Source organism: Macaca thibetana, chromosome 16, assembly GCF_024542745.1.
Source record: "Macaca thibetana thibetana isolate TM-01 chromosome 16, ASM2454274v1, whole genome shotgun sequence".
Lineage (NCBI taxonomy): Eukaryota > Metazoa > Chordata > Mammalia > Primates > Cercopithecidae > Macaca > Macaca thibetana.
Window position 1 is genome coordinate 18,664,648 of NC_065593.1, and position 14,304 is coordinate 18,678,951.

Here is a 14,304-nt window from a genome sequence, read left to right on the forward strand (position 1 = left end):
TGAATTCACAATAATTTTAAAGAAAAAAAATTGTATCAACTGTAGGATTACTTTTACATACCCACAAAAAATTTGATTTTTTCAATTAACTTACTTTTTTTTTTGACACAGAGTCTTGCTCTGTCATCCAGGCTAGAGTGCAGTGGCACAAGACCTCCCCAGATCCTCCCACTGAAGTCTCCCAAGTAGGTCCCAAGACCGTGCCCGACATCCCTGTATTTTTTTTTTGAGATGGAGTCTCGCTCTGTCGCCCAGGCTGGAGGGCAGTGGTGCAATCTCGGCTCACTGCAACCTCCACCTCCCAGGTTCAAGTGATTCTCCTGTCTCAGCCTCCCGAGTAGCTGGGATTACAGGTGCACACCACCACGTCTGGCTAATGTTTGTATTTTTAGTAGAGACGGGGTTTTGCCATGCTGGTCTTGAAAATCCTGACCTCAGGTGATCCACCTGCCTCAGCCTCCCAAAGTGTTGGGATTACAGGCTTGAGCCACCACCCCTGGCTACCAGACTATTTTTTAAACAAATTTTTTGTAAAGATAAAATCTTGTACCTACATTGCCCAGGCCCATCTCAAACTCCTGCCTCAAGCAATCCTCCCTCCTTGGCCTCCCAAAGTACTGAATTCCAGGCCTGAGCCACAGTGTCTGGCCTGTTTTAAGGCCTTTCTTCACACAGAAGTTTTCTATTTTGATATAGTCAAACTTACCACTCTTCCTTTTGTTTCTACATTTTATACCTGAGGAAGTTCATTTCTACCCAAAGTCTATACTTTCTCTACTACTTTATACTGTTATTCTGTATGTGTTCAACATTAACACTTTTAATAATACCACCTTCATCCCATTCTAAATTTCATAAATGGGCATGTCTTTCAACTTGGTTCCCCTAACCTATTTGCCTATTCCACATTTTACAATCATATTTGTGTATCTGATAGATTCAGTTCCTTTCCCATCTATCATTTAAAATATTCATTTTTCTCTTCCAAATGATTTTTAAGATCAAGCTGGTCAAGCTAATGAGAAATTTAGTTTGAATTTTGATTGGGATTGCATTTTATTATTTTAAGAGTTGTGGTTATCTGTCCAATACTGACTTTTTCATCCAGAAACAAGGAAAAAAATCTTTTCTACTGTATTATCCAATAACAAGAACAGTTTATTATTTGAGACAGAATCTTACTGTTGCCCAGGCTGGAGTGCAGTGGCATGATATCCGCTCACTGCAACCTCCCTGCCTCCTAGGTTCAAGCAATCCTCCTGCCTCAGCCGCCCAAGTAGGTGGGACTACAAGCACACACCACCACGCCTGGCTGATTTTTGTATTTTTAGTAGAGAAGGGGTTTCGTCATATTGGACAGGCTGGTTTTGAACTCCTTATCTTAGGTGATTCACCCGCCTCAGCCTTCCAAAGTGCTGGGATTAAAGGTGTGAGCCACTGTGCCTGGCCAAGAACAGTTTATTTTTGTATGCCATCTTGTTTCAGGTCACCATACTAAACCCATTATTATTAATATTTTTTGAGACAGTCTTGCTTTGTTGCCCACGCTGGAGTGCAGTGGCATGATCTCGCTCCCAGTTTCAAGCAATTCTCCTGCCTCAGCCTCGGCATCCCAAAATGCTTGGATTACAGGTGTGAGCCACCCCGCCTGGCCCTGAACCCATTAATTCTCATTGTTGGTTCCCTTAGGTTGTCCCTGTAGATGCTGTCACCTATAAATGTTTGGTTGCTTCCTTTCCAATATTTCTAATTCTTTTTGTGGCCTTACTACATGAGCTGGAATCTCAAAACACCTAAAACAGATGCAGAGATAGAGGAACTCTTAGTTTCTTGCTGACTTTAATGGGAATGCACCTACTATTTCTACTTTAATGTTTATTGTATATTTCTGGTAGGTAGCCATAATCAAGTTAAGAAAATATCCTGTTATTTTCTACAGGGTTTTTTTTTTTTTTTTAAACAATCAGGAATGGGTACTAAAAATTATCATTTTCTACATCTTTCTGGATTAATCATATAGTGTTTCATTTTTTTTTTTTTTTTTTAGATACAGTCTCACTCTGTTGAGTGAGTGCAATGGCACGATCATGCCCCCTGGGTTCATGGTCTCCCACCTCAGCCTCCCAAGTAGCTGGGGCTACAGGTGTGCGCCACCACGCCCGGCTAATTTTTTGTATTTTTAGTAGGGATGGGGTTTCACCATGTTGGCCAGGCTGATCTTGAACTCTTGACCTCAAGTGATCCACCTGCCTCGGCTTCCCAAAGTGCTGGGATTACAGACGTGAGCCACCATTCCCAGCCATAAATTTCTTCATGTTGAACCAACCTCGTAATCATGGGGAAAACTGTATTTGGTGATAGGATCTGGCTGTGACCCCACCCAAACCTCATCTTGAATTGTAGGTCCCAGCCGGGCGCGGTGGCTCAAGCCTGTAATCCCAGCACTTTGGGAGGCCGAGGCGGGCGGATCACGAGGTCAGGAGATCGAGACCATCCTGGCTAACACGGTGAAACCCCGTCTCTACTAAAAATACAAAAAGAAATTAGCCGGGCGTGGTGGCGGGCGCCTGTAGTCCCAGCTACTCCGGAGGCTGAGGCAAGAGAATGGCGTGAACCCGGGAGGCGGAGCTTGCAGTGAGCCGAGATCGCGCCACTGCACTCCAGTCTGGGCGACAGAGCGAGACTCCGTCTCAAAAAAAAAAAAAAAAAAAAAAAAGAATTGTAGGTCCCATGATCCCCGCGTGTGGTGGGAGGGACCCGGTGGGAGGTAACTGACTCATGGGGGCAGTTTCCCCCATGCTACTCTAATGACAGTGAGCTCTCAGTGAGATCTGATGGCTTAATAAGGGGATTCCCCCTTCACTCGTCTCTCATTCTTCTCCTTTCTGCCACTATGTGAAGGACAACATGTTTGCTTCCCCTTCTGCCATTATTTTAAAGTTCCTGAGGCCTCCCAGCCATGTTGAACTGTGAGTCAATTAAACTTCTATCCTTTATAAATTACCCAGTCTTGGGTATGTTTTTATTAGCAGCATGAGTGAACAAATACACTTGGCCATGCATAATGCTTTTCATATTCTACTGGATTCCACTATTATATTATTTAGTATGTTTATATCTGAGTTCACAGAAATAATTAGACTGTAACCTTCTTGTTCTCCTTTTTGAGACAGGGTCTTACTCTGTCACCCAGGCTGGAATACAGCAGCATGATCTCAGCTCACTGCAACCTCTGCCTCCCAGGTTCAAAATACTCTCACACCTCAGCCTTCAAAATAGTAGCTGAGATTACTGGTGTGCGCCACCAACCCCAGTTAATTTTTGTACTTTTATTTTTTTGAGACAGAGTCTCACTCTGTCTCCCAGGCTGGAGTGCAGTGGCACAATCTCGGCTCACTGCAACTTCCACCTCCTGGGTTCAAGCGATTCTCATGCCTCAGCCCTGACCCAAGTAGCTGGGACTACAGGTGTGCACCACCACACCCAGCTAATTTTTGTGTTTTTAGTAAAGATGGGCTTTCTCCATGTTGGCCAGGATGGCCTTGAACTCCTGACCTCAGGTGATCCACCTGCCTCAGCCTCCCAAAGTGTTGCGATTACAGGCGTGAGCCACTGTGTCCAGCCACATTTTTTTATTTTTAGTAGAGCCAGGGTTTTGCCACGTTGGCTAGGCTGGACTCAAAAGACCCACCCACCCTGGCCTCTCTGAGTGCTGGGATTACAGGTGTGAGCCACCATGCCTGGCCTTGCCCAGTGTTTCTATGAAGGTGGTGCCCGCCTTATAGAATAAGCTCCTAAATTTACTACCTTTATGTCCCGGAAAAGACAATGGAATCTGGGAAGTAAATGGTCCTTAAGATTTGAAAAAATTAGCATCTAGGCTTAAAAACTGCCTGGGCTTGAAGTCTTTAATGTTACAATGTCCTCTACATTTAATTATCTATTCAAGTTTCCTACTATTTCTTGAACCAATGTTATCACATATTTTCCTAGAAAAAGCACCCAGGTCATTTAGATTTTCAAATTTATTTATTTATTTATTTATTTATTATTTTTTGAGAGTCTCACTATGTCGCCCAGGCTAGAGTGCACAACCTTGGCTCACTGCAACCTCCGCCTCCCAGGTTCAAGCGATTCTCATGCCTCAGCTCCTGAGTAGTGGGGACTACAGGCGTGTCCACCACACAATAAAAATACAAAAAAATACATTTTTGTATTTTTAGTAGACATGGGGCTTCGCCATGTTGGCTAGGCTGGTCTCAAACTCCTGACCTCAAGAGATCCACTGCGCCTGGCAGATTTTCAAATAGGATAACGTACTCTCATAAGTTTGAACATCATCTGAATTCATTTTATGTTGAATTTCTCATTCCTATATAGTTCATTTATGTCTTTTTATTAAATTGGTTTGTCTATTTTACTGGTCTTTTTAAAAAGCTAGTTTTGGTTTTATTAATTAAGTTTACTGGACTATTTTCTGTTTTATTAAGGTCTGCTTTTACTATTATTATTTTTGTTTTTTGTTTTTTGTTTTTTGAGACGGAGTCTCGCTCTGTAGCCCAGGCTGGAGTGCAGTGGCCGGATCTCAGCTCACTGCAAGCTCCGCCTCCCGGGTTCACGCCATTCTCCGGCCTCAGCCTCCCGAGTAGCTGGGACTACAGGCGCCCGCCACCTCGCCCGGCTAGTTTTTTGTATTTCTTAGTAGAGACGGGGTTTCACCGTGTTATCCAGGGTGGTCTTGATCTCCTGACCTCGTGATCCGCCCGTCTCGGCCTCCCAGAGTGCTGGGATTACAGGCTTGAGCCACCGCGCCCGGCCGCTTTTATTAATTCTTCCCTTTCCTGCTTTCTTTAGACTTATCTTGTCGTTCTTATTCTTAAATTGAATACATAGTTCATTTTTTGTCATTATTTTTATAAAGATTCACTGAAGACTTTCTGTAGGCTATGGTGGCTGTATCTGATAAGTTTTTGTTGTCAGTACCCTCATTATTACTGATGTCTTCAGTTCCTAAGTTTTATTTTAATCTCAACTCCGGAGCTATTTAGAAACATACATATATTTGGCCGGGCGTGGTAGCTCATGCCTGTAATCCCAGCAATTTGGGGGGTCCAGGCGGGTGGATCACGAGATCAGGAGAGCGAGACCATCCTAACACAATGAAACCCCGTCTCTACTAAAAACACAAAACATTAGCCAGGCGTGGTGCCATGCGCCTGTAGTCCAAGCTACTCGGGAGGCTGAGGCAGGAGAACCCAGGAGGCAGAGGCTGCAGTGAGCCGAGATCGCGCCACTGCACTCCAGCCTGGGTGACAGAGTGAGGCTCCGTCTAAAAAAAAGAGAAATATATATATTTTTGAGACAGTCTCCCTCTGTCCCCCAGGTTGGAGTGCAGTGGTGCAATCTCGGCTCACTGAATCTCTGCCTCCCGGGTTCAAGTGATTCTTGTGCCTCAGCCTCCCGACTAGCTGGGATTACAGGCATGCGCTATCGCGCCCAGCTAATTTTTGCATTTTTAGTAGAGGTGAAGTTTCACAATGTTGGCCAGGATGGTCTCCAACTCCTGACCTCAAGTGATCTGCCACCTCAGCATCCCAGTGCTGGGATGACAGGCATGAGCCACCGCGCCCGGCCCCAGATTTACATTTAAATCTTATCATAAGACAAATTTTCTTTGCTTGATGAACACTTCTGTTTTTGTTTTCTGACAGGATCTTGCCCTGTTGCCGGGGTGGTGTGCAATGACATGATCATGGCTCACTGCAGCCTCAACCTCCCAAGGTCAAGCAATCCTCTTGCCTCAGCCACCTGAGTAGCTGGGACTACAGGCATGTGCCACCACGACTGGCTAATTCTTGTATTTTTTGTAGAGACGGGGTTTCACCAGGTTGCCCAGGCTGGTCTTGAACCTCTGTGCTCAAGCCACTCTCTCACTTCGGCCTCCCAAAATGCTGGGGATTATAGGTGTGAGTCACCACACCTGGCCTGATGAACATTTTAACTTATTTATCTAAAGCTCTCCACACATTTAGTCATCTGAAATTAGGTTCTCCTCTTTCACTTCATTTTTATTCAAATTAAAAGCTCTCTTGTGGGTTATAATGTCATAATGTTTAAATACTTATCCTGATTATGACGGTAGTAAGTGTGACTGCAGTGAGTTCATACAAAGCATCTGGAAGATCTGAATTGACTCAGAAATAACAACGACTAAAAAACAGATATAGCTCCAAGTAACACAAAGGTACACTTATACAGGGTTATGTATTATATACAGTATTATTTGGAGTTACAAAATATTGAAAACTACCTAAATATACCAAACACGGGAGACTGCTTGAATACATTAAGGTATAAGTAGAGAACTAGGTGCTACATATACAACTGTTTTATTTATTTATTTATTTTTGAGATGGAGTCTCACTCTTGTTGCCCAGGCTGAAGTACAATGGTGTGATCTCAGCTCATCGCAACCTCCACCTCCCAGGTTCAAGTGATTCTCCTGCCTCAACCTCCCAGCTCGCCTGCCACCAAGCCCAGCTAATTTTTTGTATTTTTAGTAGAGATGGGGTTTTGCCATGTTGGCCAGGCTGGTCTTGAACTCCTGACCTCAGGTGATCCACCCACCTCAGCCTCCCAGAGTGCTAGGATTACAGGCGTGAGCCACTGTGACCAGCCTACAACTATTTTAAAGAGAAAAATGAGGAAAAGTTTTATGAACTTACATGGAAAAAGTTCCAGGAGATACTGGATTGGTAAGATAAAAAAAAAAGAGCAAGAGAGGCCCAGTGGCTTGAGCCTGGAACCCCCGCAACTTGGGAGGCTTGGGCCCAAGAGTGAGACCACCCTGGGCAACATAGCAAGACTTCATCTTCACAAAAAAAATTTGTAAATAAAAAATTAGCCAGATGTGGTGGCAGGAGCCTGAAGTCCTAGCTGCTCAGAAGACTGATGTGGGAGGATCACTTGAGCCCAGAAATTAAATGCTGCACCACTGTATTCCAGCTTGGGCAAAAGAGGTTGAATCTGTCTTTAACAACAACATCAAAAAAAGCCAGGTATGGGCCGGGCACGGTGGCTCACAACTGTAATCCCAGCACTTTGGAAGGCCAAAGCAGGTGGATCTCTTGAGGTCAGGAGTTCAAGACCAGTCTGGCCAACATAGTGAAATCCTGTCTCTACTAAAAATACAAAAAATTAGCTGGGTGTGGTGGTGCCCACCTATAATCCCAGCTACTCAGGAGGCTGAGACACAAGAATCACTTGAACCCAGGAGGCAGAGGTTGCAGTGAGCTGAGATCGCCCCACTGCACTCCAGCCTGGGCCACAGAGAAAGCCTCTGTCTCCGGGGTGGGGAGGGGGAAGAAAGGCCACTTTCTGAGGCCTAGGTGGGAGCATCACCTGAGTTCAGAGGCAGCCTGGGCAACACAGTGAGACCGTCTCTACAAAAAAGAAAGAAAAATTAGTTGAGTGTGGCCAGGCGCAGTGGCTCATGCCTGTAATCCCAGCTATTAGGGGGGCAGAGGCAGGAGAACAGCTTGAGCCCAGGAGTTCAAGACCTGCCTGGGCAATATAGTGAGACCCCATTCTCCACAAAAGGGGGAAAACAAAAAAGGCAAAGGAAAAAATTAGCTGAGCATGGTGGCATGGCATGTGTCTGCAGTCGGAGCTACTCAGGAGGCTGAAATGTGTCAATCGCTTTAGCCCAGGAGGTCAAGGCTGCAGTGAGCCATGATCATGCCACTGCACTCCAGTCCAGACTGGAAGACAGAATGAGACTCTGTCTCCAAAACCAACCAACCAACCAACCAACAAACAAAGAACATATATAGTATGCCCCCTTTTATTTAAGAAAGAGGGAGAAATAAGAAGACATATATCTCATATTTTTAAAAACAATAAGCTTGATTCCCTCAAGGGATGAAAGTAGTTGGGGGTAACATGGTGGAAGGGATTCAGAAGAGAATAACACTTCTGGGTATATGTTTTTCTAAAAAAAAATTAAAGACAGGACAGCGGGGAATAAGGGGGAGGATCAAAATAAGCAAGATGAACTCAACTATATTTCAAATGAGTAATACCATCATGCAAAGAGGGAAAACAACAACAAAACAAATTCTAAGTAACCTATTAACACATTTGATGATCATGTCGTGGGCAGGACAGGCAGGAGTAGAGCTGCATACGCATTCTCAATCCGTTCCCGGATGTTTGGTCTTCGTAGAAGTATGAGGGAAACAATTCTAAAACTATTTTAGAAGTAGAGGTTGAGTATCTCTTATCTGAAATGCTTGGGATCAGGAGTATTTCAGATTTCGACATTTTTTCTAAATTATGGAATATTTGCATATATCTAATGAGGTATCTCGGGGATAAGCCTCAACCAAGTCTAAACACAAAATTCATTTGTTTCATAAATGCCTTATACATATAGCCTGAAGGCAATTTTATTTATTTTTTTCTGAACACTTATCCCCAAGTTCTAATGAAGGTAATTCTATACAATATTTTAAATAACATATGCAACTGGTCACATGGGGTCAGTCAGGTGTGGAACCGTCCATTTGTAGTGTCATGTTGGCACTCGAAAAGTGTCGGATTTTGAAGCATTTTGGATTTTTGGACTTGGGGTGCTCATTCTATATTACAAAATTGAGCAAATGAGTCAATCTATTGATATTATTGGGAGTCAGGGTTCTCGCTATGGAAGAAGAGGGATATAAATAAATGGAATGAGAGAAGATAAAGAATTTTGTGGGGACAGACCAGAATTAGAAGCATCACTGTAGCCTAATGATTTCTAAAGTAAGTATGTGTACATGTAGGTACTTATCAGTGGTTTTCAACTGGTGACATTGGCAATGTCTGGAGATAATTTTCTTTGTAGCATCTAGTGGGTAGAAGCCAGAGATGCTGCTAACAACCAACATTATACAAGACAGCCCCCACAACAAAGAATTATTTGGCCCAAAATGTCAATCTTGCCAAGACTGAGAAAACACTTGTATATGTCTCTACCAGGGTGTCGGTATATGTATTCATACATGCATGTATTTTCTACCTCTGTCTCTACTTAAAGGGCTCAGAAGCAAAGACATCCCAGTAATAATGTCCATACCTAGTGCCCATATCTTGGTCTCTAATACATATCATGCGCCACTAAGAACCAAAGCTTGTTGGAGAAAGAGCTGATTCTAGAATTAAGGCAGGATAGGTACATAGTAAACCTGGACGATCTTGTTATTCTAGAAAGTAAGGAAGTAATCCCCCAAAATGATAGGAGCATACAAAAGTATCAACTAAGGGGGCTCTCACGGGCCAAACGAGGGACAATTCAAGTACGAAAACAGTGAGAACAGTGATGCATGATAAACGATGGAAAATACGAGAACTCATGAGTTCACATCAATGATGAAAAGACAGCCGGGCGCGGTGGCTCACATCTGTAATCCCAGCACTTTGGGAGGCCAAGGTGGGCGCATCATCTGAGGTCTGCAGTTCAAGACCAGCCGGGCCAACATGGTGAAACCCTGTCTCTACTAAAAATACAGAAACTAGCTGGGCGCGGTGGCAGGTGCCTGTAATCTCAGCTTCTTGGGAGGCTGAGGCAGGAGAATCGAATAACCCAGGAGGCAGAGGTTGGAGTGAGCCAATATCTCATCATTGCACTCCAGTCTGGGCAACAGAGTGAGACTCCAAAAAAAAAAAAAAAAAGGAAGGAAGGAAGGGAGGGAGACAAGTAAATAAAAAGAAAAAGAAAGAAAGAAAAGAAAGGCAAGTAAATAAAGAGAAGAAAAATAAAGTCCCTTGCTTACAGCAAAATGATGAGTGCTGCCTGTAGTGTGGAATGAGTGGTGGTGAAAATCACCACTCTATAAAAACCGCTGTAGTAATGATGGTTCAGGCGAGACTCATCAATAGATGTCAAATCCAGAAGGGAAATACTGACGGAAAACATTAATGTTTGTATGGTCTTAAAAGTACTTCCCACTTATTTGTGGTAAAGAAAACAACAGTAACTACACAGTGGAAAAATCAATCATTTTGGTTGAGGATGAAAATTGAGGGGCAGATGACCATATCTCTCTCTAAATGCAACTGTCCTAAGAAGAATACAAACTACTTACGTAGTATTCTGGCCAAGAATGCATAACCTGAATCTAATCATGAGGAAACACTAGAAAAGTACAATATGAGCACTTTGGGAGGCCAAGGTGGACGGATCACCAGGTCAGGAGCTTGAGACCAGTCTGGCCAACATAGTGAAACCCCGCCTCTCCTAAAAATACAAAAAATAAGCCGGGTGTGGTGGTGGGTGCCTGTAATTCCAGCTACTTGGGAGGCTTAGGCAGAAGAATAGTGTGAACCCAGGAAGCAGAGGTTGCAATGAGCCGAGATTGGACCATTGCACTCCAGCCCAGGCGAGAGTGCGAGGCTCTGTCTCAAAAAAAAAAAAAAAAAAAAAAAAAGGACAATATGAGAAATACGCTATTTTAAAACAAAGACTATTCCTCAAAAACATCAAGGTCAAAAAAAAAAAAGGACAAAGAAAAGCTGAGGAACTGTTCCAGATTACGTGTGACTGAAGACACATGAGGGCTAAATGCAATGCCTGATCCTGGACTGGATGATGCACCAGAGTCACAAAGCACCACGAAAGACATTACAGAATCAACTGACAAAACTGGAACACGGAAAGTTAAATTTAATAAAACTGCTAGCTATACTGCGGTTTTATAGAATATCCTTATTCTTGGGAACTACTTACGTTTATTTGTGGGAAAAGGTATTTCTTTGATATATGCAACTTACTCTCAAATGGTTTAAGGAAAACCTATTGTGTACTGCACACGCACACCCCCAACACACAGAGTGCAGATGATAAAGCAAATGGTACAAATGTTAACAATGGGTGTATTTCAAAAAACATTAGTATGCTTTGTGTTAATCTTGCAACTTTATAAATTTGAAATTACTTTCAAATAAAAATTGTTGAAAAGCCACATAAATTTTTTTTTTAATTTTAAAAATGTAGAACATACTCATGCCTGTAATCCCAGCACTTTGGGAAGCCAAAGCGGGTGGATCACAAGGTCAGGAGTCAGAGACCAGCCTGGCCAAGATGGTGAAACCCTGACTCTACTAAAAATACAAAAATTAGCTGGGAGCGGTGGCAGGCGCCTGTAATCCCAGCTACTTGGGAGGCTGAGGCAGCAGAATTGGTTGAACCCTGGAGGCGGAGGTTGCAGTGAGCCAAGATCGCACCACTGCACTCTAGCCTGGGCAACAGAGTGAGACTCCGTCTCAAAAAAAAAAAAAAGAAAAGAAAAAGTAGAACATAAAGCCACATTTTCCCGTTTTGTTTTTTTGTTTTTAAGGCTAGTCAGGTGAAGCAGGAGGAGTGGAAAATCCCCCTATGTTCTTCACCTATAAAAATAGAATGCTGGCCGGGCACAGTGGCTCACGCCTGTAATCCCAGCACTTTGGGAGGCCGAGACGGGCGGATCACGAGGTCAGGAGATCAAGACCAACCTGGCTAACACGGTGAAACCCCGTCTCTACTAACATACAAAAAAAATTAGCCAGGCGAGGTGGCGGGCGCCTGTAGTCCCAGCTACTCGGGAGGCTGAAGCAGGAGAATGGCGTGAACCCGGGAGGCGGGGCTTGCAGTGAGCTGAGATCCGGCCACTGCACTCCAGCCTGGGCGACAGAGCAAGACTCCGTCTCAAAAAAAAAAAAAAAAAGGAATGCTATAAAATACTCTAAAACAGAAGGGATCAAACCATTGCACACCTCTCTCATTAAAGCATCCGCATTAATTATTTTATTAGCTACCTCATGAAGTTCAAATTCTGTAATGGCCATTGGAAGATAAAAGAAACACAACAAGGCAAAGGAAAGGCATCAGTGATAACAAGAACAAGACAGCTTTCACTTTTCTAAGACATAGATTCCAGACCAAAAAAAAAAGTTTAGAAGAGCTTTGAAGCACCTAACTTCCTATTGAACATAATATTTTAAAAGATAAGCTTCAGGGCAGGGCGTGGTGGCTCATGCCTGTAATCCCAGCACCTTGGGAGGCCAAGGCGGGCGGATCATAAGGTCAGGAGATCGAGACCATCCTGGCTAACACGGTGAAACCCCGTCCCTACCAAAAATATAAAAATTAGTTGGGCATGGTGGCAGGCGTCTGCAGTCCCAGCTACTCGAGAGGCTGAGGCAGGAGAATGGCATGAACCCGAGAGGCAGAGCCTGCAGTGAGCCGAGATGGCGCCACTGCACTCCAGCCTGGGCAACAGAACGAGACTGTCTCAAAAAAACAAACAAAAAAGATACGCTTAGGGTAAAACTTATCCCAACTGACTTGTCTGTTTTGCGTTAAACTTACATACAATCAAGTCACAAGGGTGAATAATGCTGTATCATGGCCGGGCAAAGTGGCTCATGCCTGTAATCCCAGCACTTTGGGAGGCCGAGGTGAGTGGATCACTTGAGGTCAGGAGTTCGAGACCAGTCCGGACAACATGGTAAAACCCCATCTCTACTAAAAATACAAAAATTAGCTGGGCATGGTAGCAGGTTCCTGTAATCCCAGCTACGTGGGAGGCTGAGGCAGGAGAATCGCTTGAACCCAGGAGGCAGAGGTTGAAGTGAGCCGAGATGGTGCCATTGTACTCCAGCCTGGGTGACAAGAGCGAAAAACTCCTTCTCAGAAAAAAATGAATAAATTTTAAAAATAATGCTATATCATAACAAGACTCTGTTTTAAAATCAGACCAAACTGCCTAAACCAATATTGGAACACTAGTAAAAATAGTTTTGATCTTAGAAGAGACCTCCCAAAGCTGTATTTTAATTTACTACTTTCTCTCTCATGAGGGCAATTTTTTTTTAAAGCACAAAACAAAGAAACTTACAGTTCATCTCGTTGTCTCTGGGACAGCACCATCTTGGCTGTAATGTCAAGCTTATCTGATATAGTGGTAATGTCCCTCCTTTGGGAAATCAAAAAGCTTTTTGATCCGTGGACTTATAATTTAAATATGCCACTGAGTGTCTTCCACACAGGGGAAAATGATTCTTTTACAAATGAATCCAACTGGTAACCAGGAGATATTCAACAAGTAAGATTCATTCCACCTAAGGAGAAAGAGAGAAGAAAAAAAAAAGATTATTTCACTTAAAATTTATTTCTAAATTATTAGTTGTAGTACTCATTTTCAAAGATAAAATGTATTGTGATGTTAGTATAAATATCACATGATGATTTTCAACTTATAGTAAAAGTCAACTAATGTCAAAAACCATACTGTTTTATATCTTTTAAATTAATAATTCAATGAGCCAAAACAGCATTACTTTTAAATTTAACATACATTTACCCAATCCCAATCATGTTAACCTGACAGATACATTTGATTTCAAATATTAACATATAACTCTAAAAGACTGTAATTCTCTCTTAGAGACAAAAAGTAAAATTTCGTATTTACAAAAAAGGTATAAAAGGTAAAACAGATAAGGGTTTCATGAACTGCACAAGCCCAACAGTGCCAACTATAACTGAAGTAACCTTCAATGTTGAATGTTAGTCACCAACAACCTGAGAATGGCCGGTATTTATAACATACACTACTGCTTAGCAATCTTAGGCTTTTTTTTTTTTTTGGAGACAGGTTCTCACACAGGTTGGAGTGCGCAGTGCCATGATTACAGCTTATGGCAGCCTTTCCCCTCTGGGCTTAAGCGATCCTCCCACCTCAGCCTCCCAAGCAGCTGGGACTACAGGCACACACCACCATGCCCAGTTAATTTTTAATTTTTTTGTTGTAGAGACAGGTCTCCCTACATTGCTGATCTCAAACTCCTATGTTCATGGGATCCTCCCGCCTCAGCCTCCCAAAGTGCTAGAATCTTATGCTCTCTTAACCAATGCACCGAATTAAAAAACGTATTTGAGATGGTCTTATTTAAAATAGAGGCTACCAGTGGAAAAGGCAATTCAAAGCAATAAAAAAAAAAACCATCCTCCAAATGATATGAAATCAACATATAATAAAGACCCTGTGGGATAACCAATCTAGAAACCTATCATGGACAGAAGAGTTAAAGGACCATTTCCTGAGTACCTTTCAAATGCCATTGTAGTCACTGCTCCAGACACTGGGAATACAGTAATGAATAAGCCAGTGAAGAAAGAAAAATGAGAGGCGGGTATGGTGGCTCACACATGTAATCCCAGCACTTTGGGAGGTTAAGGCAGGAGGATGACTTGAGCCCAGGAGTTCAAGACCAGCCTGGGAA

General features: G+C 43.0%; 1 protein-coding gene across 1 annotated transcript in view; it reads right to left on the reverse strand.

The window, feature by feature from the left end:
* The window catches only part of PAFAH1B1 (platelet activating factor acetylhydrolase 1b regulatory subunit 1), a 108,145-nt gene that overhangs the window by 42,626 nt on the left and 51,215 nt on the right, over nucleotides 1–14,304 (reverse strand). The window contains exon 2 of the mRNA XM_050765825.1: nucleotides 12,918–13,140. Within this exon, the coding sequence (XP_050621782.1) occupies nucleotides 12,918–12,949 (32 nt within the window). The 5' untranslated portion in view covers nucleotides 12,950–13,140. The remainder of the gene's footprint in view (nucleotides 1–12,917; nucleotides 13,141–14,304) is intronic.